Below are 27,812 nucleotides of genomic sequence, written 5' to 3'. Positions count from 1 at the left end.
TTTTCAATAGCTTATTTCACAGAAAGAAAGAGAAAATCAACAAGCAACCCTCTATGTGTTATTTTTGGGTCTCAGCCTCTGCGTGCAACTGTCATAAAAAACTTAGTGTCCGAATTTTTTTCCTCGACTTTTAAAAAATTGGGACATTATTTTCTAAAAAAAGAAAACGCTGATAAAAAGGTGCATAATCATGCACCAGAGAAATAGCCCATTTTTTTTTTGAAGAATCCAACCCTGGTAAAAATTGGCGATACGAGCTGCGTTTCAAAATACCATAGGAGTTCTTATAGCCGACTAAAGAAGGCTATTGAAAATCATATAGCTGGCTGTAGAAAGCGGAGCAAATCATATAGCCGGGCTATACGTAGCTATAAAAAAGTATACAGTCGGGCTATAGTTCCTATCGCCGGGCTTTACACTTTATCGCCATTGGCTATAAAAGGCTATAAGAAATTCGTGTGCGTTGGAAATCATTAAGGTTGGTACGGAACTACCTTAATATTTACAAAACACACATTATATTTTCCCCTAAAACATTTTTTTTTCATCAATTAAAATGAGATGGTCCATACAGAGTGTGAAAAAATTTCAAAATCATGAGTTGAAAAACGCTGACTCCGCGAGATTAAATATTAGAGCCAAACACAAAGCGAAGCGGCGACGCATTGGTGCCTACAAACCTAACAGGGATACTTCACGCATTGCGCGGCGACGCACTAGCGCCTACAAACCTAACAGGGATACTTCACGCATTGCGCGGCGACGCACTGGCGCCTACAAACCTAACAGGGATACTTCACGCGCAATGCGTGAAGTATCCCTGTTAGGTTTGTAGGCGCCAATGCGCGTTTCGCGCTCTCTGCCCGCCTGCAGCGTGCCACGGCGTCTGAAGCAACTATTTCACACTAGAGGTATTGCACAGTGTCATAAGAAATTTAAGGCGCTCCAACATATTAAGGATGACAGGCATCCTTCAAAAGTACGGAGCTTTCCTCGCAAAATAAATCAAAATACTACGGCACTAAAAGAGACCGGTAGTCCAAAAACTAACTAAGTCCTTGTATCCGTATTTAGTAACGTTTAGCATGAACTTTATTGTCTGGCTGTTGCTTAGTTGCCATCGGCTATAAAAGGCTATAAGAAATTGTACAGCCGGTTACAGAAGCTATTGGAAATCTTACAGCCGGCTTTAGGTCTATAGTATTTTGGAACACACATTCTACTGCCAATTTTTACCAGGGATAATATGTATTTTTATGAAATGGTAAGTGTTATAATGACGCAGTAATGTTAAACAATAATTTCAAACTTAATCTCAAAATTACAAAAATGACGAAGTTTTTTCATCGTCCTGCAAAATCGTCAATTTACAGATAGGCGGTATTGTCCCTTAGCGCGCTTTATGCTCGCCATATCGACGGTGAAACTACCAAGCCACGTATCTCGGTTTGCGACGTCGCAGACTTCCTGTCATACTTTATTTTTTAAATCAAAAACTACTTAACATCTAGTTCTGAAAATTTCTGTGATTTTTCCTCTTTGTGCGGAGAAAATTCCGTGAAAATTTCAAGGAATGATATTGATTTGGTCTACTTCAAAAAAATAAAATGTGAGCGTAGATTTTTAAACACCGCAAACGAGATACGTGGTTTGGTAGTTTCACCGTCGATATGCAGATCCCCATGCAGATAGGTGATTTTACAGATGAGCCTGAAATTGAAGTTCCTAAATGCAAAATGCAGTTCAGCTGATGAGGAACAAATATAACTTTTTAAACAGCAGATAGCAAGGCTGATTTTCACATAAATACCAACAAAACGTTTTGGCTGAAAACTCAGCCTTCCTCAGTTCCTCAAAAAAATTTAAAAATCTAAAAACTCAGTACTTGGCTGTACCTTTAGGAGCGAGAAAAATGTTGTCATCACAACATGTTGATGACAGAGGCGGTTGTAGCAATTTGGCAACACCGGATTCCCTCCTTTTAAACCTATATATGCTAAATAAATACAAATTTTCAAGAGCAGCCCAAGACAATGATAACAGTGGAAAAACAAGGATGAAAAAACGGGAAACAAGGCTAAAAATACACAATTTATGAACCCAAACACAATTTATTATTATTATTTTTTTCTATATAGTTTCCGACTGAAAATGACTCAGTTTTGAGTCGAAACGTCTCGGGTTCATAAATTGTGTATTTTTAACCTTGTTTCCCGTTTTTTCATCCTTGTTTTTCCACTATATGCTAAATAATCGATTCTTGTCGAAGAACCTGCCCCCCCCCCCAAGAATCGATACATTTTCATAGGTTTAAATGGAGAAATGACAATGTTGCCAATTTGCTAGATCCGCCGATGGTTCATGAGTAAGACAATTTTTTGAGATTTGTGCAAACAATCTGGTTGTAATTTCGAGCTCCGTTTTGTCGGTGAGTGCAGGTTCAAGGAGAACGTGAGCAAACTGTCAACGCCGGTCTCGCTGATGGACAGGATCATGGGAGCCATCGGGAAGGATGCGGGGTCGGCGCGGAGAAACGCGGAGATGCTCGACTATTTCGTGAAGCTCTACTACGACTGTTTGAATGGGCCGGCTTCCACCTTCTCACCTCGCTCCTCGCACAAAACATTTCCGGCACTTGTACATTCAGACGATCTCCTTTCCGTCCCTGGATGTAAGTTTTTCTACTCGCCATTCTCAAACGGATCCGTACCGGGTGTAGTCAGATATCAAAGTTGCCAGATTGTGCAATTAAATGTAGATATTTTACATGTGTTTAAATGGGAAGAGTGTTGATTTTTCAGGACTATCTGGCTGATATGTCAAATATTCTCCTATGCTGCCATACACGGAAAGAAATTACATGTTGATTTAGCATTTATACTGTTAAAAAGATGTCCGACAAGTTTCAAATGCTGATTTTACATTTTAACAAATGTTAACGTTACTACGCCCACTGCAATACGTACAAATTAAAATGTTATGTTAACATTTTTTTATTGTAAAATCAGCATTTGAAACTTGTCGGACACCTTTTTAACATTAAAAATGCTAAATCAACATTTAATTTTTGTCCGTGCACTACGGTACTACGGTAGAACGCTGTATGAGCCCTCAGATGTTGCCTAGTTTCCTCCGATATAAACCGAATTTACTGGGAAAATTGTGAATATTATTTTCCAAAATTTTCATATAATTTTTCATGCAATTTATTCTAAAATATCTGAGGATTTCAAGGAAACATATGCACGAATGATGTCAATAATACATGTTTTATCAAGGGAAATTTGGCAACTCTCGAATGATCAGGCGGCGTTCTTCCTTAGCACGGCAGAATGCAGGGGTGAATGGGAAAAATCATCAAAACGATTTTCAAAAGATGAAACAATTGTGATACACGAAGTTTAAAAAGTGGCAACCGTTCCACGAAGATTATATACCGGAGCCAAAAGAAAAGCTCTATAAGGTTGAGGGAAGGATTTTATGCGCGGGGAAAACAATTGAGCAAATTCCAAAGATGAAGTTTATGGGGCCACTAAGATGACTAAGTTTGACAGTCATTAAAACTGGTTGGAAACTCTCAAGGAGTAATCTAACAAAGCGGATTCAATAAGGTGCTCCGATAAATTAGAAAAACGCTCGACATGGACGCGCGCAAATTTCTCCCGATATAATTCAAAATCGACGTAGTTATTTGAAACGACCATGACCTTCTCTAACTCTTTCTTGCTTGTGTATTGCCCTTCCCTCAAAAAAAAAAAAAAAAAAAAAAAAAAAACCATTTTTTTCATTCTTAAACTTGTGGATGGTTTATTATTCCAAAGAGCTTAAACGCAAGAATTTGAGCCTTAAAAGTAGTTGTGTGCATGATGCATTAGTGGACAATTTATAAATTAATATAATATTAATTGACAGAGAAAAATCACCCAAGATTTCCACGAAATTCCATTTATTGATCGCCTTCAATGAATCCATTACCAAGAAGTTTCATAATTCTCCGTTTCCCAGATAAGGAAACGTAACTTCATTTTAAGTTTGTAAAATTGCCAAAAAAAATTCAAGTTTTAACAAGACTGCATCTGTGCAACATTTGTCCACAATTTGTGTGTTTGTTGCATGAGATGAGAGGAAAAATCGGTGTCGGTGACATTTTTATTCAGAAATGCCCAACATTCTCCTGGTAAAATAATGTAATATGTGAGGGATAATCGGAATGCATTTTGCAATTTGGAACTATAAATTCTGGCCCGGTTTAAAAACAACGTATGTGCCATTTGTTTCCCTATGCACATATGTATTTTTTCGGATGAGACAGAATAAAGAGAGCTATAAAGCTCCAAATTGCAAAATGCAGTCCGATTTAGCGACATTAAATGAAGTTACGTTCTTTCGTAGGGAAACAACGAATTATTGCTATATCAGTAGCCTCTCCTTCTCACAAAATACAGTCCAATCATACATGAAGGCCTTCAAAAGCTTTGAAAGACGCGTGACCACACAATTTTCAGCGGCTAGCTTAATCCGCGTGCATGCAGGAGACTAACTTCACGCCACAACCCATCCATCAGTTAATTTAAGATACTCACACTCTATGTCAGTAGTCTCGAGGAACGTCAAGATTTGACTTTTTTGAAGATGAATCGTCATTCTCGTCACTTCCTCCCTCAACAGAGCGATTATCGTGAGCGCCGCCCTAGTCATTTTGAGATAATGTGGCCCCCAGTGTTCTGCCCTCGAAGTGTCAGTCTCTTGGTCCAAACACCCTTCCGGTCTTGCTGATTTTGCTGAAAATTCCCGCTTTATTACAAGTATTTTTGTCAAAGGAATAGTCGAATATTTCACGATCCGGAAACACTCTAGCGTTCATCACTCATGCCTGCCCGGCTGTTCCCTTATATAGTAATCAGTGGAGAAGTGAAATATTTCCAAGGTTTTTCGCACCATCCTAGAAAAGATGACCGACGAAGATAATAATGACTTAAGATTAATGTTGAATGCTGTTTATGTCATGATTAGCATTTCACAAGTCATCAGAGGAAACCCTTAATATTTCAGTGAATCGAGAGTTTCCTGAGATAGTTCGTAACTGGCAGTAAGTGGTGCATTCCACCGGAGACGAGTTTGCAATTTTATTTGTATAATTAAATAAAATGTGCACTCAATACTCCTATGAGAATATACAGCTGGATAAATGCAACTCCAGGTTATACACCGTTCTACAATACATGAATTTATCAACAATAAAGCATAAGAAAAACCTCCTATCTACTCATGATCACCATTTCGGCAGTATCTCAAGGCTTGAATGCAAAACTATCTTGAAACGCAGTCTCTACTAATTAGCCAAATTTATTCGCTAAACGCACCGATAGCCAATTTGTGAAACCCCGTATTTGCGTTCGCGACTTTGCAGACCTCCTGTGATACTTCATGGTTTTTTTGAAGAAATGGTAAACTTAATTGATCGAAAACTTTCTTGATTTTTCTTCTCTATTAGCAGAATTTTCTGAAAAATTTCAGGCTATGAAGTTGGATAGGAGCGGACATTTTGAAACTCCGGAATGGAGATACGTGGTTTAGCCATCGACATAATAATAAGCTCTTTTTTGGGATCCCAATGTAGATAAGTGCCTATCCAATCTTACCTCATTCCATACATACCAGCCTAAATTACGCCCATCTAATTTTATAAAATAATATTTTTTCATGAATATTTGTTTCAGCTCTAACCACAGAAGAAATCGTGAATTCAATTATGCTATTCATCCAAGAGCACATGGAAAGAATTCACTCGGCCTTGACATTCGCGCTGTACGAAGTATCGGTCAATCCTGAGGTCCAGTTGAACATAATTGAGGAGATTAACCGAACAATGAAACACACCGATGATGATAAAATTCCGCTCGAGCACTTACACAGTATGAAATATTTGGACCAAGTAGTTTTAGGTAAGTTTCTCAAAATAGAATAGATGTCCCCTAACAATATTAGCTGTTTAAAAGAGCGGTAAAACTGAATTAAAACTTCACAGAAGTTTTCATAGAAGTGTAGTATGTTCAAGCAACGAAGAGGATGACAACGCCTGGATGCAACTATTCGAACTCAGTAACTGTCCATGCTGCATAGCCGAAAAAATGAAGGCGCGTTCTGTGCCGTTTCCTGCATAAAAGGCTTTGTACCTTTTATCGTTATAGTACATGACTTTTTCCCTTGCATCGATGGATGAAGAGGGAAAACAAGTATTTTTACCATGACGTTCGCCGATTTCCAATTATATTTTGTCATTTCAAAAGGAAACTAGTCAAAATACTCCTAGACATTTTGGAGTAATACCTTTAAATCAGTGAAAAAAATTCCAGAGAAACTATTGATCAGTTTCCTTTCGAAAAAATAAAACTTAGGAGAGGCTTGCAACGTCAGTATCAGAGATTTCAGCATTTTTTTACTTCAGCCATCTACATGCACATTCGTATACACAGATGGCTGATATTCTGCCTGGTTGATTTACAAAACGACGAATGATCCCATTAAGCCTTTTCATTTCCCCATAAAATAATTTTCCGCGTGAGTTCAGAGGACAAATTCTCGCAAGGAGAGAGAACAGATTGAAGCAAAGGAAATCTGAGGGCAGGAACTGAGCTTTTCAAATTTATCCCGATAGGGCGGTCTTAAATTATCGGACGCTGGTAAGGACACTATTACCTTAGTCTGTATATCATCAAAGGAAACGGATTTGGGGACGAGGGGACGGCCGCTAAATAAAAGAGGCGGGAATAAAAAGGAAAAGCGACCTTAAGGAACAGAAGAAGAGTAATTATCTTGGGTCAAAAGGAGTCAATCGTCCGAGTGTGCGAGGGCTAGGTACGGGCAAAAGTTGTCGGATTGACGGAATATCCAAAAAAAGACCAAATCCTTACTTAGGGGTCTCTTTTTGGCCGCAACGTGCCCCTGGAGGACCGTTTTGCGGCAATAAAATATCCGGGTCATATTTTGTAACCATTCATAGAGAGGGTTCGTCGATTCAAAGTGGGACACCAAAGTTTCCAGTTCCGGTAAAGGAACTTTTTGGTTATAGGAACCAAAATGTAGATCATGTAATCATCGCTTTTGAGAGACAAGTTAAGATTCGTATTCCTCATTGAGGACCTCAGTCACCTGAGCTGAGTTTTGGTCTCTATGATCGGAACCTCACCTCACCTAATCCAACCTAACCAAACCTAACCTACCCTACCCTAACCTAACCTACCCTAATCTAACCTACCCTAACCTACCCTAACCTACTTTAACCTACCCTAACCTACCCGTAGCTTTTCTTTATGCTCGTGAACCATCTTTCAAATTTTCAGTACTAAAATCCTCTTTGACAAGGGCATACACAAATTCCTAAGGACGTGGACATCCTTCATTATTCGCTCGAACATTCCTGGGATAAATTTTGAGGATTGTCCAGGCATGTGAGCCAACTTCACGATTATTTGCCCTCTTATAGCTCATTAATAATCAGATAAATATATGCCACAAAAAATTCAAAAAGTTTATTATGAGAATGAAAACTTGAGAGACGTCTTAATTTAAAATTTCCGAAATTCGGTATGTGCGATATCGCTATGGCGCCGGTCGCGTATCTACCTTTCATAATTTTAACTTGTCTTTTTTATGCTAATAATCGTTAAATGTTTCGCATGTTGACTTTGGCTGAATGATAGACTGTGATAAAATACACGCACATTTGTAATTTTTGGTGTACGTTAGGCACCCCTAATATAATTTTCAGCCCATGTCAAGCACCCCTAATATAATTTTTAGCGCATGTCAGGCACCCCTAATATAATTTTCAGCGTATGTCAGGCATCCTTAATATTATTTTTAGCGCATGTCAGGTTTCCCGAGTGTAACTTTTGGTATGTGCCTGGCACCTTAAGACACTCCTCTCTATGGATATTTGGATTACATTTTGCAAAAAGGATCCAGAAGCATTGCAATGATGCTAAGATTGTGCAACATCATCCTTTCCAATAAAATTACCGAAATAATGAAAAAATATTAAATACACAAGGTAATTTGTGTCTAAAATTTAAAGTTTTTAGCGAGTAAAATAGAAACTGTTAATGAATAAGCAGGTTTTCTTCCAAGACAAAAGAAGTTGCACAATCTTAGCAACATTGCAAAGCTCCTGGTTCCTTTTTGCAAAATGCAATCCATTTGACGTCATTTATAGATGACTGACTTCACTTCCCTCGATTTCCAAAAATGATCATACATTCTACTCACGACGGCAACAGCGGAGTCACACTGTCCAGTCGGATGAGCGATGGGCCCGAAATGTTCCGGCCCTGCCTCTCGCGCGGCGGCGGCTCAATTGACGCGTCTAATCCAAACCGCGTAATCAGCCCGCGATTCCCCGCATAAGTCTTTTTAACGACTCCTGAAAGAGCCGAACGCAACCCGCACGACTCCACGCGGGCTCAGCCTCTCGAACTCCGTTTTAATGAAAGTTAAATCCGGCGACGGAAACAGAGAGCCAGGTTCTGACCCCTCCAATCCCGACTCAATTCTGCTTCGTCAGAACCCTCTTACGTGGAGCGGCGCGCCGAAAAAGCTCAGGTTCTGAGAGTCGTAATCACGGACCATACATTGATTGTGATCGAAAAATTTCCATCTAATGAAGCATAGTATGTTGGTCCATGTCGGATTTCCTATTTTATTCGATTCATCGGCTCACATAGCCAAAATTCGCAAGACATAAATTTGAAAAATTGCCCACAGGATTCATAAGTCCTTAATGTGCTTAGTGCAATAGGTAATGCTAAGTTTTATGCAACAAAATGTGAGACACCAAATCATGAATCACAATGAACTTATATTTTTCCTTTTTACATGTAAAAACTTCAAAATCATAAGTTGAAAACCGCTAACGCCGCGAGTTTGAATAATCGCGACGAACACAGCCGGCGCGGAGCTGGCGCGCACGGCACGAAAAACATAGTAGCCCCTAATAAGGCCTCAGGATACTTCATGCATTGCGCGTACAGCTCGGCGCGCACAGTAGCGCCTTACAAGTCTGCAGGATACTCCGTGAATTGCGCGTATACCACGGTGCGCGCTCAATTCGTTGAAAAATCGTATTTTCTTGGTGTCGAACCTACCCTACCCCGCTGTACAGCATATACAATGTACATATGCACTGTGCAGTAATTATGTACTTCCGTCATTACACTTGCTTGAGTCATCGGTATCATATCGTCAAAAGTTGTGCGACGTATCTCCATTGCGGCGTATCAAAATTTCCGTTCTTATTCTATTGTTTCAAAGAGAGACAAGCCAACTTTACACTGTCAAATGTATACAAAATATTCTGCTGGCAGGGAAGAAAAATCAAAGAAGTTTTCAAGAAATTACGTTGACTGGTTTTTCAAAGAACAAATGAGGGACTTGGAGAACAAGGCTTATAAGCGCAGTTTTTGCTATTTCGAGAAATACGTGTCTAAAGTTTCGAAATGGCATTAACCCTTATGGCGGAAAGAAAGTTCAAACTGACTTTTTGATGCGCTTAAAAATTGGAATTGTGGAGCGATTTTTTCACAAAATATGCATCAAGACTAGTTCTACTTGAAATCAATATCTCAATATTTTCAAAAACTGCACTCATGCGTCTTGCCCTCTAAGCCCCTCAAGTAAAGTATGACGGGAAGTCTGTAATTACCGTCGCAAACGGAGATACGTGGTTTCGCACTTAACGTGAAGGATGTAATTTACACTTAAGTTTACTTTTGCAATCACACGTGAAATTTGGGGCTTTATTGTAATAACAGTGTTTGAATTTGATTACAGAGCGATCAAACTCAACTTTTGGTCACAAGTTAAAAAATTTTTACCCCGCTGGTTATTCCGCATACATTTCGATAGGAACCTACAACCATCTAAATGTTCCTGGGCTTGACAACAGAAATATAGACACATCTATGATGAAAGCTTAAATTTTTTGGGATGAAGGCCGAGTGAAATCTGTTTCAGCAGTTCCACTCGTCAGCTCCGTAACAATTTGTCGCCACTACTGGGATTCAAACTCAGGATCTATTTACCTAGGATCCAAAAAAAAAAGAAAAAGAAAAAAAATCGATGAAAATTACTATTTACATATATTATGTCACAATTTTTTGGAAGTCAAAATAATGTCCTTAATGTGAGCAAACTGTTAACATTGATCGAGCTACGATCCTAACCAAAAATGTCAAAATTGTGACCCAAATGTCAGTAAATTTGAAACGTTATAACGTTACAGATACTATCTTGACCTGTAGGTCAAGATAGTATATGTAACAACATTTTTAAACTTGGATCACAGATGTTGGCAAATTGCAATTTCGGTTCCAAAGAGAGCAATTCTCTACCATAATATATCTCCACATCGATTCTTATATAGTGGAAAAATATGGCAGAGCCAAACAATGGACTCACACCACACCACGCATTTAATGTTACGTAATAAACGCATGAAATGTCGATAGCACTGATTTCGGGGTAGCATGGAATGAATTTGAATATTCAGATTAACGTCGCCGCCTACTTTAAATAATAATTTGCGAGGGGAGACCGCCTTAAGATGGACGTATTTATGCTAAAAGGAACTATGTGCATAGGGTCTGCATGCAACATAGTTCCTTCTACAGTAAATACGTCCAAATGTGACGGGGTTTACGAGCCTGGACTTCATCAGCTGATTAACGGGCGACCAGTAAAGTACCAGATTGCGATCTGTTCTACCTCTGCTCGGCAAAAACCTCGTATCGCGCCAAGATTTACCATACGAGTAATGCGATTCTTCCGCAAGGGGGCAGTATTGTCCTAAGAACACCGTAATCCTCAGTCTGAATGGAATTATGTGATTAAATCTACGACGCGGCGTACGGCATGCTAATTGGTCTCGGTGTGAAAATTACCAAATTACTCCCCGTAGATGCTTATCTGTTTTCTTTTCCCTTTTCCCCCTCGGGGGTGTCTCCCCGCCCGGGTGCGTGAACTGTACTTGTTAAACGAAAGAGCTGCGAGCTCGTCACGCTACGCTGCCGTGCTAAGGAAAAACGTCGTATGAACCTTCAGGCGTTGCCTAATTTCCCCTGGTAAACCGCTAATTTTCAGGAAAAATTTTGAATTTTTGTCTACTTATTTCTCAGATAATTTTGTTTCTAATGTGATCTAAAACTTCTGAAAATTTCAAGGTAGAATATTCATAATTTTCCTCAAAAACAAACATTTTATCGGAGGAAATTTGGCAACGCTCGAAGGTTCATACGGCTTTCTTCCTTAGCACGGCAGTACGGTTCACGCTTCTTTTTTGCGAGCCCCTGTTTAGCGCGTGCAGTCCGTAATTGAGGCGCCGGTTTTGCGAAAAAGACCGGGAAATTTGATGTTGCGAAATAATGAGATGATTTTGCACGACGTTGCCAAGTGGATAGCTTGGTGTAACATCAATGTGTGTAAAATCGATGGACTATGAAATGGGGAATATATTCGGGTGACTCGTCAAGCTCTAGTCACGTGCGATATATCGCAAGCCAGTTCGACCACGTTACTTGAGCTTGACGAATCACCTTAAGAGAAGACTGTCCTTGGTTGGTATTGTTGCTGATTCGTTTTTCACATAAGTCAAAATTATGAACTTACCGTGACTCCATATGCCTGAAATTTACATTTTTTATAGAGAAATGAATTCGGTCGCTATTTTATAAGTTTCGGAGGCAAGATCCTAAATATCCAGTGGCATTTTTACATGTACGCGTAATAATAAAGTACCTGACACTTCATTAATACTTTACAAGTGAGAAAGCGTCACAACCCAAAGAATTCTTTGGGTGAATTATTACCCATTCATAATCACAATCACAGAGGCCCGAATAGAAAAAATAAAGTTAGCATAACGATCGTCAAGTGGATTGTAATATTATACTCTGGATGGTAAGATTTGTAAACAACGCAACCCATATTTCCTCGAATAGATAACTATTGCTGCACAAAGGCAGTCTTCTGGCTTACCTTAAAAATTGAAGGCGAAACAATGATGAGCGTAGTCGGGACCTCAAAACGAACGTCAAACCATATTAAACTACGGATAACAATTTCAGGATTCATAAGTGAAATACATATTTTTCAAAAAATTGGTGGATAAGGATTTAAATTGACTATTCTTTAATAAGTTTATTTCTGAGTTCTAAGTTTTTAAGTCCATTTTTGATGAGTTTGATTTCTTTTCAAGTTTTATACTAAAAAAAACTATAATTATATTTTTGTAAAATTTATGCAATTCATATCATAATCGGTAATTGGCTTCGTTTTCCTTCCACTTATTCAACATTTCTGACGTGAAAGCTACATCAAAGCTGTGAAGCTCAGATTTTTCTTCATTACAGAAGAAGAAAATTCGTACACCTTTTTAAGACTCGGAAGTGCAAAAAGCTACAATTTTTGTAGATATTAACATTTGTGTTAAATGTATTTTTTAAAATTTTTTTAGAGGTATAAAAATTAGCTGTGCCACTAGGTAAGCCGTCGAGAGAATAATTTTAACCGTGAAAAACATATAACGTGATACTGCAATTCACATGCACCTTATCAACCCACCCCTTTTTATCTAACTTTTGTGGCGGGACGGGTGATTTTTTCGCGAGTGACTTTTCGATTCGATCTTGCAACTGATAGCACCGTGTTGACGACAGGTAGTCCAAAAGTCGGCCCATAAATCAGTCGGGAGCTCGGATCAACGCGAGGTGTTGTCAAAATGTCGGACAGCATTTTCAGTCACTCCGCTAGTGGGTGGTATCCTGTGCATTTTCAGAGAGGTCGAGCGGCATCGAGACCCATGTAAATGAATCAAACACAGACCTCGAGGCAGTGTTGCCATTTTTGTAGAGAATCCTCTAATTTTATTGTGAAAAGAGTTAGAGTTCGATGCATGAAGTAGGGAAATGCATTTTTTCATTGCATCGTTTAAAAATCCAATGGAAAAAAGAATTCCTAAAGCCGCCAAGAAAATTTTTTTCTTGAATCAAGAACGATGTTGCCTGATTTAAGCTACTTTTTTGCCAAACTCAAGATTTTTTCTCTTGTTCCAAGAAAAATCCAGTTTGCATCAAAATAATAATAATAAGAAAAAAAAAAAAAAAAAAAAAAAAAAAAAAAAAAAAAAAAAAAAAAGTATTGACGGCCAATCCAAGAATCATCACGCTTGAGCCAAGTAATATATTCTTCTGTGTCTCCTATTAGAGACTAAGTCTACATCGTATTAGACCCGTAAGAGACTATGAGAAAAAAAAATAAACAAATAAATACAAAAAAAAAAAAATTAAACTTTGTCTTCTTCTAACACATTGTTAGTTTGGGGTCTCTCTTTGGATTTGTGAAATAAGTCATCCAAGACCTTCTTAGAGGTCCCTATCCCCGATCAATTTCAAATGATAACAAATTAAAAACAATGACTATAAACGTGTCTCGATACACGTAGATCCTCACTTGCAAAATCTGATTACGATAACGCGAAAGTGGCAGCTGCGCTAACAGCGTGATTAACGCCACGCGCCACCTTCACTCCGGTGTGCGCCAATTTCAGCGGCACCATTCCTGGGCATCCATTTCAAAAGAGGGCCAATGCCAATGCCGAAAATTCCGCATCAGGAAAACGGTGGAGTCCTCAGTTTACTCGAACGGATGCAAAGTCAGTTTCGTGGAGCTATGTACACGATACGTATGAGTAATACGCCTCTTGCAGAATCGGTTTAGAAGGTTGATAAGGCAGTAAATATAGGAGAAAAATGTAACCACTTTAGAATATCGATGGTTAAGTGCCAAACTACGTATTTCCGTTTGCGACATTAATTGCAGACTTCCCGTCATACTTTACTTGAGGGACAAGACGCATGAGTGCAGTTTTTGAAAATATTGAGATATTGATTTCAAGTAGAACTAGTCTTGATTCATATTTTGTGACAAAATCGCTCCATTTTTAGCGCAAAATTCCAATTTTTAAGCGCATCAAAAAGCCAGTTTGAACTTTTTTTTGCCATAAGGATTAATGCCATTTCGAAACTTTAGACACGTATTTCTCGACATAGTAAAAACTTCACATATGCGCCTTGTCCTCCAAGTCCCTCCTTTGCTCTTTGAAAAACCAGACAACGTAATTTCTTGAAAAATTCTTTGATTTTTCTTCCCTGCCAGCAGAATATTTTGTATGCATTTGAAAGTGCAAAGTTGGCTTGTCTCTCTTTGAAACAATAGAATAAGACCGGAAATTTTGAAACGCCGCAATGGAGATACGTCGCACGACTTTTAACGATATGATACCGATGACTCAAGCAAGTGTAATGACGGAAGTACATAATTACTGCACAGTGCATATGTACATTGTATATGCTGTACAGCGGGGTAGGGTAGGTTCGACACCAAGAAATTACGATTTTTCAACGAATTGAGTGCGCACCGTGGTATACGCGCAATGCATGGAGTATCCTGCAGACTTGTAAGGCGCTACTGTGCGCGCCGAGCTGTACGCGCAATGCATGAAGTATCCTGAGGCCTTGTAAGGGGCTACTATGTTTTTCGTGCCGTGCGCGCCAGCCCCGCGCCGGCCGCACTGTGTTCGTCGCGATTATTCAAACTTGCGGCGTTAGCGGTTTTCAACTTATGATTTTGAAGTTTTTGTACTGTTTGTTGGAATTATTTCGACAAGTCATTGACTGTAATTTAGTCGACACTATATCAACGTAGCCATTTCATAGACAGAATGATAATAATAATTAGGTAAAAAGGACGTATTACGTAAAATAATTTTCCTTATTTTATTCAGACAATATTTTTACGACAAAATAATTTTAATCAAACATGCTTTACTTGACATTAATGGCAGCTAGTTTTAAGGTGTGAACTAGCAGTCATCCGCCGACACTGCAATTGTGGTATGTGATCATCGAACACGAACAGAGTAGAAAAATGCGGCCTAATGAGTGCTTTAATTAAATTAGATATACTTTTATGTACTCGGCATAAGAGAACTACGTGTATATAAATTTTGATAACGGTATGTCAGGTTTGAGGAAAATGATGTCAATAACTTTTGAGTTCTTACACGGTATGTTTAAAGCAGTTTCCTAGATTCCGACTATCGTCATTGCCGGCTGATTGCTGTTATAAAGTACTGACTTAATGGGTAAACGAAGTAAGTTATGAAGCGTATTACAATATTGAAGCAAAAGGATGGATGAAGGATCATTCAAGTGACATTTTTAAGATTTTGGGGTATTTATTATTCTCCTCCATTTTTGAAAATCCGGTGTCTACACGTTCCCTTTATAGGCAGTGTTTAATCCTATTATGGTCGTTGTTTTACGTTCTCATAAACTCCAACATCAAGTTGCCATCAGTAAAATCAAGTTAAGGTCAGAGTATACGTCTTAAATAAGCTGAACTCATTTTTTCACCTTTAAATTGGGGCTTAAAGTTAATTTGTGCCATAAAGTCTCACGTGACTTTTCAAATCCACGCGTTTTTCTTGGAATCACAAGGATGTCACTCAACACCGCCACCCGAGGATCCCTTCATTGATCTTTAACTGGACAATGGACCACTAGACAAGGTATGAATTTAAGCAATCTGATACATGTTTCTCTACCAGAATTTCACGTAAAATACGATTCACACAACGAAAATTACTGAAACCAACTCCTTACGAAAATATTAACGTTTTTATTTCACATTGGTTACGAGGAATTTGAACTGCCCGCTCACGAGAAACTCAAAGCTCTACGTGAGTCAAATCGCGCACTACAACGGTTTCAGCAAGCTTCTCGATCAAGCAATGTTCATTTTCCACCATGTGTTGTTCAGACTAAAAGCATTTTGCTATAGCTGAGCCAAAGCGTCAAGATCGAGAAGGCCAGATTTTTAAATTGCATAGGCTGGCATGATATAACGTTTGGCGCGCGATATGAATCACGTAGAGCATTGAGTTTTCATGAGCGGGTGGTTTGAATTCACGCATCAAAAATCATTAAATATCTTCGTAAGGAGTTGATTTCGGTAATTTCCGTTGTGCGCATTGTGTTTTACGTGAAATTTTGGTTAAAAAACATGTATCAGAATGCTGAAATTCGTACCTTGTCTAGTGGTCCATTCTGTCAAACGGACTATCGACGGTGAAACTACCAAACCACGTATCTCGGTTTGCGACGTCGCAGACTTCCTGTCATACTTTATTTTTTAAATGAAAAACTACTGAACATCCAGTCTTGAAAATTTCTGTGATTTTTCCTCTTTGTGCGGAGAAAATTCCGTGAAAATTTCAAGGAATGATATTGATTTGGTCTACTTCAAAAAAATAAAATGTGAGCGTAGATTTTTAAACACCGCAAACGAGATACGTGGTTTGGTAGTTTCACCGTCGCTATGTGCATTGAGACATGATCCCTGAGACCCATAAGAATATATGCATGACAGAGCTCACGTCATAATGCACATAGTTCCGTTTGTCAGAAATACGTCCAATTTGTGTCATAGAAAAAATGTCCACGCGGGTTAAACTCAATAGATGCGGCTAGGGATTTGTTCCTTTTGACATTCATTTCAATCCTTAGTCTTTGATTTATTTAAAAAGTCGCGTTCTCATGTCGAAGTAATCCCATGGTGCGACCTCGAGTTTGGTCGAGTAAAATTTGGTCCTCTTTCGACTAATGTATGTTCTGAGCGGACGATGACATGCTGAGTCACTGCTGACTCTCCCCCCCCCTCCCCCCTCAGACTCCGCGCGGTCTTACGCGCACACTCATTAGGCACTGCTTCAGGGCTTGAGTGTTTATTTTAGGATACGTGTGTTTTGATTTCCTCCGTTTTTTTTGTCTTCGTTCCTCATGCTTTTGTTTTTTTCTCTTTTTTTTTACCTCAAAAATGAGTGATTCAAATAAATAAGCTGCGTAAGCTCATTCTGCTCTGTAAGATGAAAAAATGCTTTCGAGCAAGTCATCATATGATCTGACTTTAATGGCCATGATATTGACCACGAATTCAACAGTCTGAGCCGCCGTAGAGGTGCTTCCTTTTAGTATTGGCTGTGCAAAAGAAGATAAGAATAGAAACTCGAACATTTTAAGGAGAAAACTCCTAAGAAACGGTTAAAATGCCCAAATTAGGAGACCTTAATTTTCTCCAAGTGAATAGGTATGCCACCACGCAAGGGTACAAGTCACTAAATTTTAATAGATTTAAAATAGATAAAAATGAACATAAATATTATCTAATTTTAGTTTTTTGCGTAAAATTTGTGTACATTTTATTTATAAAAGATTACAAAGAGACTCCTAATTGGTACATTTTAGCAATTTTAAAGTTTTATGAGGCCCAAGTTTATAAGTTAAGGCTACAAGGTTTTCCTCGTGAGTTTGTGATCCGATTCGTGCTGATGCTCTCCTTTGTTTCGCCGTCGACATATTCTGAGCCATGATTTGCCTTCAATATATGAAGTAGGCAACTTTACTCACATGAGCGCGCTTTCTTCCGCATTCAACTGTAATGCGTAATGTCATGTCAAAAATGTTTCGTTGTCTATCTTAACGTTACTTACACTTTGCAAAGTAAGTTTATGCTTTCTTTCTGTGTAGAAACTTTGCGGAAATATCCTGTCTCCGGTTTGATGTCAACCAAATGCACAGAATCCTACAAGACTGATCAACTAGAAATAGAAGAAGGAATGGATGTGCTCCTACCTATCCTTTCCATCCACCACGATCCCCACCATTATCCCAGACCAGACTCCTTCGATCCTCAAAGGTTCGCAGCGTGCAGTCTAAATGATGTCTCACAAGTCCCTCTCATGGCTCAACAGATCCAAGATATCGGTGAGTAATCGTCCAACACTTCATTTTTAGTCGTTAGCAAAGTCAGGCTTAAGATAGTATTAAAAAAGAAAGAAGACAACTTACAGTCAAACCTGGGCCTGAATGAAAAAAAAATATTTTGAAGGGACAAAGTCTGTAGGGAGATGAAGCCGATGCAATGAGTATATGGGGCCCCAGACCCCCAGGGCCTCCCTCAGCAGAGCCTTAACTAGAATTTCAAATGTGTGGGAGTGGAAAAAATTCTCAAGATGGATTGATACGGTCCTCTTTAACACCGGATCAAACTAGAGGAGTTGGGGAGGAAGCAAATAATTAAGGGGGGGTGGAAATATTTGACTAAGGGTGCACACCCTTACTGACACTATGTCCCTCAGAGCACCATGTGGATCTTATTTTTCTCGTTCGAACAGACGAATTGTAATCGAAAAGTTACAATATAAAATGGAATGGGTATAATCCAGTAAAATTTTCGAATATGCATGCCCTGCATAATTTTCAGTAGTTTTTATAATGCAAGTTTTGAATGTAACACGAAATGGTATGTTTTAATGTGAAGATTGTTTCCTGGACATCCCCAATCGGATATTTTTTGTAGAAATTATACTACCAGTTTTCCTCGTGGAAATGGTCAATTTCAGGTTTGAACACTTACACCATTTTTTGCCTAATGATAGTTGACGTGTAACGTATTGATCAATCTTTTTAACAACTCTTTACGAAAAACTTTCAGCTAACTGCTCAACTGAACATTTATTTTTAGAAAAATTTTAAGATGAGTGATGCTATCAGTACGGAAAACTTAAAATAAAGGTTTCGAGATCACCTTTTATCTCATCGATTCTCATCTCGCCGATTCATATCGCCTCGATATATTGAGCAGGATTGCTAAAATATTTTTTCTCTGCCTACGACATTGATACGTATTTGTTTGAAACACTACAGAAGCGACAGAAGTATCAATTTTGCTTTCGCAATATTATTCTCAATCGAATGAATTTATTTTCGCACAAATCTGTCACCTGCCTGTTAATTAATTTCAGACAATAATGGTCATTAAATACACATTGCCAAACGTCCGCGAGAGTGATAAAATGTGCGGCTTTTTTGGGTTAGATATGTCGTTTTGCAAGAGTGGGAGAATATTGATGGCTTTCAGATAGATTCGACATGATTTAGTGGGCCCTCAATATTACGAAAACTTACACCATGCACAAGTGCTCGTTTTCGGAAATCAGAGCGTATCCTTATTTGTTTAATCACCGCGACTGCTTTTTTCGAACATAAAACATACTTATTTCAGGAGTTCTATGAAATAAGCTCCTTATTGCCCACGTTAAGGAAATTTTAGAATTCCTTGAATTTATCTAAACATCTTGAAACACATTTCGTACACATAAATTCGATCCAATTCTATTGAAATATCAAGCAAAAAATACAAATTTACTTTAAAACCTCCATCAGTATATACATATAACCAGATGAGTTGTAGATTTAAATTTACTTAAATGTTAGTTCTTCTTGAGAATTCAAAATTGATTAATTACATTTTAACTTGCCAAAACAGTGTAAGTGATTAGACGAAATCTTGGGCCGTTAACTAAATTTCATGGGGCAATTTGTCGAAATTCAAATGTTAATTTTAACGAACTGAAATAATTATTTTTTGTGGATTTTTATGTAATTTCCTCTATATATTTAAGCATTGAACTTTGTACACCATCGAAATTTAATCTACCAACTTTTAACATCCACTCTCAGTATCTCAAAAGCTCACAAAACGACAGCCGCGTGTCGGATAATGTCGCACTTGTTGTCGTTTACGTTAGAAGACCCGCAAGTTCAAAGAGCGTGTTAGCAGTCCAAACTTACCGTAAATCAAGATCAGCTTGTGCTTTGTGTGTCTCGCCAGTGACATTCACACGATTTACTGCTGAAAGCGAGTTTGTGGTTCCTTACCTCAGCGCTAACAAGAGAACCCCACCCTAAGTAGTAAGTGATGAAGAGAAATGTATGAGGAGTGGGTGAACTATTCTTGCGCTGTGTTTAGAGCTAATCCCAATAAGGGTTGCAAATTTAAGCTCAAATTAGAGCCATCAATGCGATAATGCACCTCTGGCCAGTGGGAGGTTTGAAAAGATCCAGCCCATAAATTAGCCCTATTTGCGACGAGTAAAAAATACATAGAATTCAAAGCCCTATATTGCCGTGCTAAGGAAGACCGTCGTATAAACATTCTAGAGTTGTCAAATTTCTTCTGATAAAATTTTTATTTTTCAGGAATGCTATGAATATTTTTCCTTTAAAATTTCAGGAACTTTCGGTGCAATTGTGAACAAAATTATCTGAAAAAATTAGAAGGAAAATATCCACAAGTTTACCAGAAAATTCGTGTTTTACCTAAAGAAATTTGGCAACGCCTGAAGGCTCATATGACGATCTTCCACTTAATTCTGTTCTGCATGCGTAACATTCTCAAACTTCGAGAGTTCTACTTAGGTTGCAGTTTCGGGAAAAATGTATTACTACTACCACAAATTCTTACAATTTGGATCGTATTGAATAAGTGCAGGCGTTTTATCGCTGAGATTGCATCAAAATTGATTGGTTCAACATGTAAAGATAGCCTCGAAAGTCAATCGAGTAATCTGTGGGAACAGGTCATTGTGATTGATTTTTGATTTTTATGAGTACCACATGGGAATGAAAAGTTAAATTGGTAGGAATTTCCTCTTCTTCAGCTTTTCTAACTCAAATCCTACAACTGAGGGGCTTGGAGGACAAGGCGCATAAGTGCAGTTTTTGAAAAAATTGATATATGATGATTTCAAGTAAAACTAATCTTAATGCATATTCTGCGAAAAAAGCTCCCAAAACCCAATTTTTAAGTATCAAAAAGTCGCAGTTTGAACTTTCTTTCCGCCATAAGAATCCATGCGATTCCGAACGCTCAAACTTTTTTTTTTTCTAAATTGCAAAAGCTGCACTTGTGCGCCTTGTCCGCCAAGCCCCTCAATTATTGTTTCAGGTCAAGTTCTGTTGTTTTGAAAACAATCGATACATCAAACCACTATAGAATCCTTACACACATCGAATCCTTACAATCCTTTACACAAAGAATCGAATCCCAGGATTTTTGTTCTTATGATATCAAATCACTCTCAATATACGCGCAGTTATCTGGTCCCATTACGAGGAGAGCCCGGCTTATCCTTAAGACCCGATTGAAGAAAATTGAAAGACCCCTTTTTTATTCGCTCATTTATTCTAGTTTCCCCGTCGGGGCGGGCAGCGCAGCTCGGGGCGCGGGGATGGCATGGAATTGAAAAATTAAAGGGTAAAGCGCGAAATGATTGATGACAGGATGCAATCATAACATCACGAGAGCCGCGCCGCGTCGACAAGGACTCGTGCAGCGTTGCCGATTGCCCAGAAAAATCCCTCTTTTTTCGCGTGCTACCGAGTCGGGGTGGAGTTTTTTTGGGGGAAGGGCGGCAACGCCGCGGCCGAGACTCCAGAACCAGGAATCCCTTTCGTCGAGGGTGTAATTGATTTTAATTTTTAAAACAAAAGCCGGCCGACGAGCAGCGGGCATCCGGATCGGGAATGATTCCAGGCTCGCGACCGATTTCGATTCCCGAATTTGACTCGGATTGATCGCGATCCTGGCTCGCCGCCGGCGTTGCCGATTCGCTCTGAAAATCCTGCGCCGTAGTTTTTACATCGAAACCAGGTGGGGCACTGAAAAAAAATCCCGGTGTATTTACTGAGAAAAGGGTAAAATCACCGAGAATTCAGGGTTCTATTTGATCCCAGTTTTTTCTTGGTAAAATTACCATTTATGGAATTGGTAATTTTACCGAGAAATCCCGGTAAAATTTTTGAACTTCCTCGGTAATTTTACTGGACCTAGGTAAAAACCCGATATTTTTTATCGACTGTGGTAGAATTACTGAGATAAAATGGCAAAGTTACCGGGGATTGATTACCAATAAAAGTGGTATTCTTACCTGAAAAAACAGTAAAAAAACCGGTTTTTAGGTAAGCTTACCTGTAAGTCTGCCTTGGTAAAATTACCAATAATTGATAAAAAAAAAAGTGACATGGTAAAGGTACCAACGGACCTTGGTAAAAGCGCCGTGAATTTTTTTTTCGGTGGGCTGGTAATTTCTAGAGTCCCTTTATACTGAGAGTCAAGACAGCACCCCCTCATGGAGTCACAAACGGGTATAGAGATTATACAAATTGAACGTTTTTCGTAATCTTTGATTAACCCATTCTCAAATTCCTTTCTCCGTTCCTTCTTTCATTCTGTTTGTTCCTTGTCGAACCCGTTATTTCCCGGTCCATTCTACATTGTAATCTTTGCAATCGGTGAAAATGTAATCTTTATTCCCGTTTGTGATACTGTGGAGGCCTAAAACACGGGAACCAATCAGAAATGGATTCACATTGTCTTGACTCTCAGTATAAAGGGACTCTAGTAATTTTGAGCGTAAATAACAGGAGAATTGACAGCACCACAGAAGAAAGTTTTTTGGTACACACTGCCGTGCTACCCTGGTAAAAATTGGCGATAGGAGCTGCGTTTCAAAATACCCTAGGAGTTCTTATAGCCGACTAAAGAAGGCAATTGAAAATCATAATCATGTAGCTGGCTGTAGAAAGCTTAACTAATCATACAGCCGGGCTATATGAAGCTATAAAAAAGTATACAGTCGGGCTATAGTTCCTATCGCCGGGCTTTACACTTTATCGCCATTGGCTATAAAAGGCTATAAGAAATTGTGTAGAAATTCGTGTGCTTTGGAAATCATTAAGTTTGATACGGAACTACCTTGATATTTACAAAACGCACATTATATTTTCCTTAAAAACATATTTTTTTTCATCAATTAAAATGAGAATCATCCATACAGAGTGTGCAAACATTTCAAAATCATGAGTTGAAAAACGCTGACTCCGCGAGATTCAATATTAGAGCCTAACACGAAGCGGAGCGTCGACGCACTGGCGACTACAAACCTAACAGGGATACTTCACGCAATGCGCAGTGCGTGAGGTATCCCTGTTAGGTTTGTAGGCGCTAATGCGCGTTTCGCGCTCTCTGCCCGCCCGCCGCGCCGCAGCGTGCCACGGCGTCTGAAGCAACTATTTCACACCAGAGGTATTGCACATCAGTATTATAAGAAATTGAAGGCGCTCCAACATATTAAGAATGGCAGGTATCCTTCAAAAGTAAGGAACATTCCTTGCAAAATAAATCAAGATACTACGGCACAAAAAGAGAGCGGTGGTCAAAAATTAAGTCCTAGTATCCGTATTTAGTAACGTTTAGTATAAAATTTATCGTCTGGCTGTTGCTTAGTCGCCATCGGCTATAAAAGGCTAAAAGAAATTGTATAGTCGGCTACAGAAGCTATTGGAAATCTTACAGCCGGCTTTAGGTCTATGGTATTTTGGAACACAGATTCTACTGCCAATTTTTACCAGGATAAGGAAAAATGCCGTATGAACATTCGAGAGTTGCAAAATTTCACCGGGTACAACAGGTATTTTTGAAAAAGGCTTTTTATCTTTTTCCTTGAACTTTTCAGATGTTTTAGGTTAAATTACAAGCACAACTGTCTGTAAGATTTGAACAAAAATGTTCAAAAATTTTCCAGTAAATTCGTTTTTCAATGAAGGAGATTAGACAACGCCTGGAAGCTTATGGCGTTATTTTTTAGCACGGCAGTATAGCTAGGGTGTGAAATTGTACAGCAATGGATCGCTAGTATTTGGTACAAATTGGATCGCATTTAGCAAAGAGGAACCAGCGCGATGACAGTGTTTTCAAAATCGTGCGACTTCTCCTTTTCATTTCTAAATACTTCATACGTATGTACACTATTAATATTTACACCATTATTTTCCTTTAGAATTAACAATTTTTTGGTGGGAATCCAAAAATATTTAATATTCATGGGCGATTTCTTTAGATGAATCTGAGGAGGAAACATTTTTACAACTTTGTGAACGAACTGGTCCCTTTTCGCTAAATCCGAAGTGTTCCCGAATTGAAATTTCACGTAATAGTTCCGTCAATTATAGGGATTCCTTGCTTACTTTATTTTCGTTCAGAGGAAGTAACATTTGTGTAAAAAGGGGAAAAAGGCTGCGCTGCAGAGATGCATATTTTTGCGATGGCTGATAGGGTTAAGTCTTCCGTTTAAAATTTGAAGAAGTATTTCAAAAATGTTTGGGCGCATTTAAATCAAAAAGAACAATGCCCGTTATGATATGAGCATTGTTATGCATGTACTCTTAAGTATCTCAGGGCTCATGTCAGAATGGACATAGTTAATCGTAGCTTGAAATATGTGTGTGTATGCATCCTCTGTATATTGTCTAGGGAATAAATTGGAGTTTCTACCTATCCTTAAGTTTCAATGAAACATAAGCCATTGAAAAATTGGAATAATGGCGTAGACATAAAAACGCCGCAATTGGTAAGCGTGATTATCTATTTCCATCATTGATCCCTTTATAATTGTTTGCAGTCCAACGCTTTAAGAATAGCACATAAAATGATCAGATGTAATAACCTCGCGGTATTCAGTGCAGACGTGAGATATTTTATGACAAAGCTGGGAGCTCTGGGGTATGGAAGAAAAGTAACTGCCTACACCTATTCTGCCGTGCTAAAAGGAAGAACGCCGTATGAACGTTCGAGAGTTGCCAAATTTCCTTCGATAAAATGTTCATTTTCGAGGAATATTATGAATATTTTTCCTTCAAATTTTCAGAAGTTTTAGATCGAATTAAAAACAAAATCATCTAAGAAATTGGTAGGCAAATATTCAACAATTTCCCAGAAAATTAGTGATTTGCAAGAGGAAATTCGACAACTCCTAATGGCTAATACGGTGTTCTTTAGCACGGCAGTATTGCGCCTCACGAAGGGCAATAAAAAAGTAATGATCCTGAAGAGCTCGCTCCTGAAACGACGTGTTGATTTGCTTGATGTTCCATAATATTGGTTGTAATCGAACACCCTTCATCCCTCCTCGTTTTTCTGCTTCGCTTTGAAAAAAACTATAAAAACATAATGATTTCTTGTTTGCCAATTCTTATGAACTTTTAAAATTCACCGGACGGTGGTTCAACTTCCTGTCATAATGAGAATATTGTATTTTTACGTTGCCTCTCTGAGTCATAAGGGAAGCGGATCGAGGGTGATCCGATTTTACGGCAAGCATAACGATTTGGTCTTAATTTACATCTAATGCCTAAAAAAACCCCTTAAATTGAGGTCGTAACCCACTACTCTACACGGCAGTCCAGTCCCAATTTCAATCAGCCTTATGCTCATTTTGTATGCAGACATAGGGCCTCATACATAAAAAATGACAGGCTGTCATTTATTTCAAGAGGACTTCAATGGTTTTGTTGGTAATTTTTAGTCTCATAGTGGTGGTCTTTGGTCCTTGACTAATGTTTTCAACTCTAATATTTTCCCATGAATCTGGCAGATCACGACGGCAACCACTATACGACTCTTAGTTAAACCCATTTTTTAAGTCATTCACCTTTGAAAGCCCCTTTGTCCCGAATTTTTGACGAGTTAGGGTACTATGATAATGAAAATAGGTTGGATTTTGGTACCTATAAATTCAAGAGCTAATGACATATTCACCGTTCATTTTTGCTCCTTTGTGACGTCCACAAAAAAGAAAGAACCTTCGGTCCATGAAGTCAAGTTTTTCATAAAAACGGTTTTTCAAGTTGAGTCAAAAAGCGGAATCTACAGTTTTCACAAAAAACTGTATGTAATCTTAAAAAAAAAAAAAAAAAAAAAAAAAAAAAAAAAAAAATAGCTGCAGGTCCATGACCTCGAATATTTTTGTTTTCTAACAGAGGGCGTTAAAATACTTTTCGGTGCAAAGATATCGAATTAAATGTTCAAACAAGTTGGATTTTGCAATCGCTAGCGATGGCAATATTCGTCATGGGAACGTTAGCTTCTGGGATATGAAAATGTTAAGGTACAGTTCGTTTGTAGTATCTTCTGAATTGAAGGGGCTATGTAATTTTGTGTTGACATCTCTTTTTTAACATTTTTAATTATTTTCTTTGCATACAAGAAAGCTGTTATGTACCAATTATTTATTTTCGTTGGATTATATATGGTTTTAGGAAGTTAACGCATTTAAGTTTCAGGTTCGCTTTTTCGGCGTAAAGTATAAATAAGGTATCCCAAAAAACTTGTTCTGTAACTTCAAAAGGAAGATAGATACAGACATAATCTTGATTTCATTTTAAAGATCAACTCAATACCCATCGATTAAAACCAAGATCAGCTCAATCGGATAAAAATTGACCGAGTTATGGCAATTTGAAATCAGCGAGGAAAGTTTACGCCTGCGGTTTTTAAGGAAGATTCTTCATCGCCGTAAATCGAAAAGTCGGCCGATAAAGTGATGCTTATTGTGTTTTTTATTTTCGAGGTGTCATTTATCAACATTTTGTACCATCAAACACAACAGTTGACAGTGCGTATTATTGCAAAGTACTAAAGGAGTTGAGAATGCACATTTCCCGGAAACGGTCGGACTTATTGAAAGCTTCGTGGATACTCCATCAAGACAATGCGCGGCCTCACACATCGAGCTTAACACGTGAATTTATGAGTAAAAATGGAGTTGAAACAATCCCTCATCCCCCTAATAGCCCTGACTTGGCTCCATGTGATTTTTGGATGTTTCCTACGCTTAAAAAGGAGCTTCGCGGACGAAGATTCGTATCGAAGACCGAAATCCAGAATGCAATTCAAAACTTTTTCAACTCCATCCCAGAGGAAGAATTCAGGAAAACAATGTTGGATAAGTGGCAAGAGCGCATGAAAAAGTGCATCCGGTTTGATGGACGGTACTTTGAAAAGCAAAAGGAAGTTATGGAAGATTCGGAGGAAAGTGGATACGAATATTTACTTTTTGAATCCTGGTAAGCGAAAAATCTTCCTAAAAACCGTAGGGGTAAACTTTCCTCACTAATTTCAAATTGTCATAACTCGGTCAATTTTTATTCGATTGAGCTGATCTTGGTTTTAATCGATAGGTATTGAGTTGATCTTTAAAATGAGACCAAAATCATGTCTGTATCTATCTTACTTTTGAAGTTACAGAACCAGTCCCGGTACTTTTGGGACACCCTACGTATGATATTTTTACTCTACACATATGCCCGAATACGCATCGTAAGGGACCTATGTGCTTCCTAAGTTGCCAAGTATTAATTATTGTTAGATGATTAGATGATTGGTCTAAAACATTCAATACAACCAGTAAAAATTAGCTGTCCCCTACGAGATTCGAACCCCCGCTCGCACAAAAAGTGACGCCCTCCCATAATCAGAACAGTAGCGTAGCTAACTGAGCTATCTCACCGCTCAGATGGTAATGGAGAAAAAGAGAACAGTTAAGTGATCTCGGACGCTGAGCGGGGCTTCACAAAAGACGTCCTTGAGATTTCAACAGTTCGGCCACTGGCGTCCTAAGAGACAACGGATTAACCGTTTTACTCTGTGAGACATTGTTTACCTATGCTGTCATATGTCACAAAGTTCATCACACCATGCATTTGCGATCGCGGCAGTAAGCTGAGGCAATATTTCTGTATTCATGGATTAAATCCATCAATCGAGTTCTGATTTTGGCTCATATATCCGTAACGGGTCCTCCAGAGCAATTTTCCACCTTGTACGATGGTTATTATTTCTTTATATCTATGTTTAAAATTTGAGGTGGGATAATGGCGGCTTCTCAAGAGCAACGAGGTAGGCGATCTTTTGCACCAACGAACAGAAAACTGATGGCGAAAAATAGCCAATGAAAACCTCCCAAAAAAAAGAATTTGCCTAAAAACGGAACTTCGTGGTTCTGCGCAGATTTACCAGTC

The 27,812-nt window shown here is 38.6% G+C and overlaps 1 protein-coding gene across 1 annotated transcript in view; it reads left to right on the top strand.

Annotated features, from left to right (window-relative positions):
• LOC109042253 (probable cytochrome P450 6a18) overlaps positions 1-27,812 on the top strand; it is a 67,762-nt gene that overhangs the window by 28,761 nt on the left and 11,189 nt on the right. The window contains exons 4-6 of the mRNA XM_019058905.2: positions 2,439-2,671; positions 5,721-5,945; positions 17,640-17,876. Of these exons, the coding sequence (XP_018914450.2) occupies positions 2,439-2,671; positions 5,721-5,945; positions 17,640-17,876 (695 nt within the window). The remainder of the gene's footprint in view (positions 1-2,438; positions 2,672-5,720; positions 5,946-17,639; positions 17,877-27,812) is intronic.

This window comes from Bemisia tabaci, chromosome 5 (genome assembly GCF_918797505.1).
Source record: "Bemisia tabaci chromosome 5, PGI_BMITA_v3".
NCBI lineage: Eukaryota > Metazoa > Arthropoda > Insecta > Hemiptera > Aleyrodidae > Bemisia > Bemisia tabaci.
This window is presented reverse-complemented; position numbering and strand designations above follow the sequence as displayed.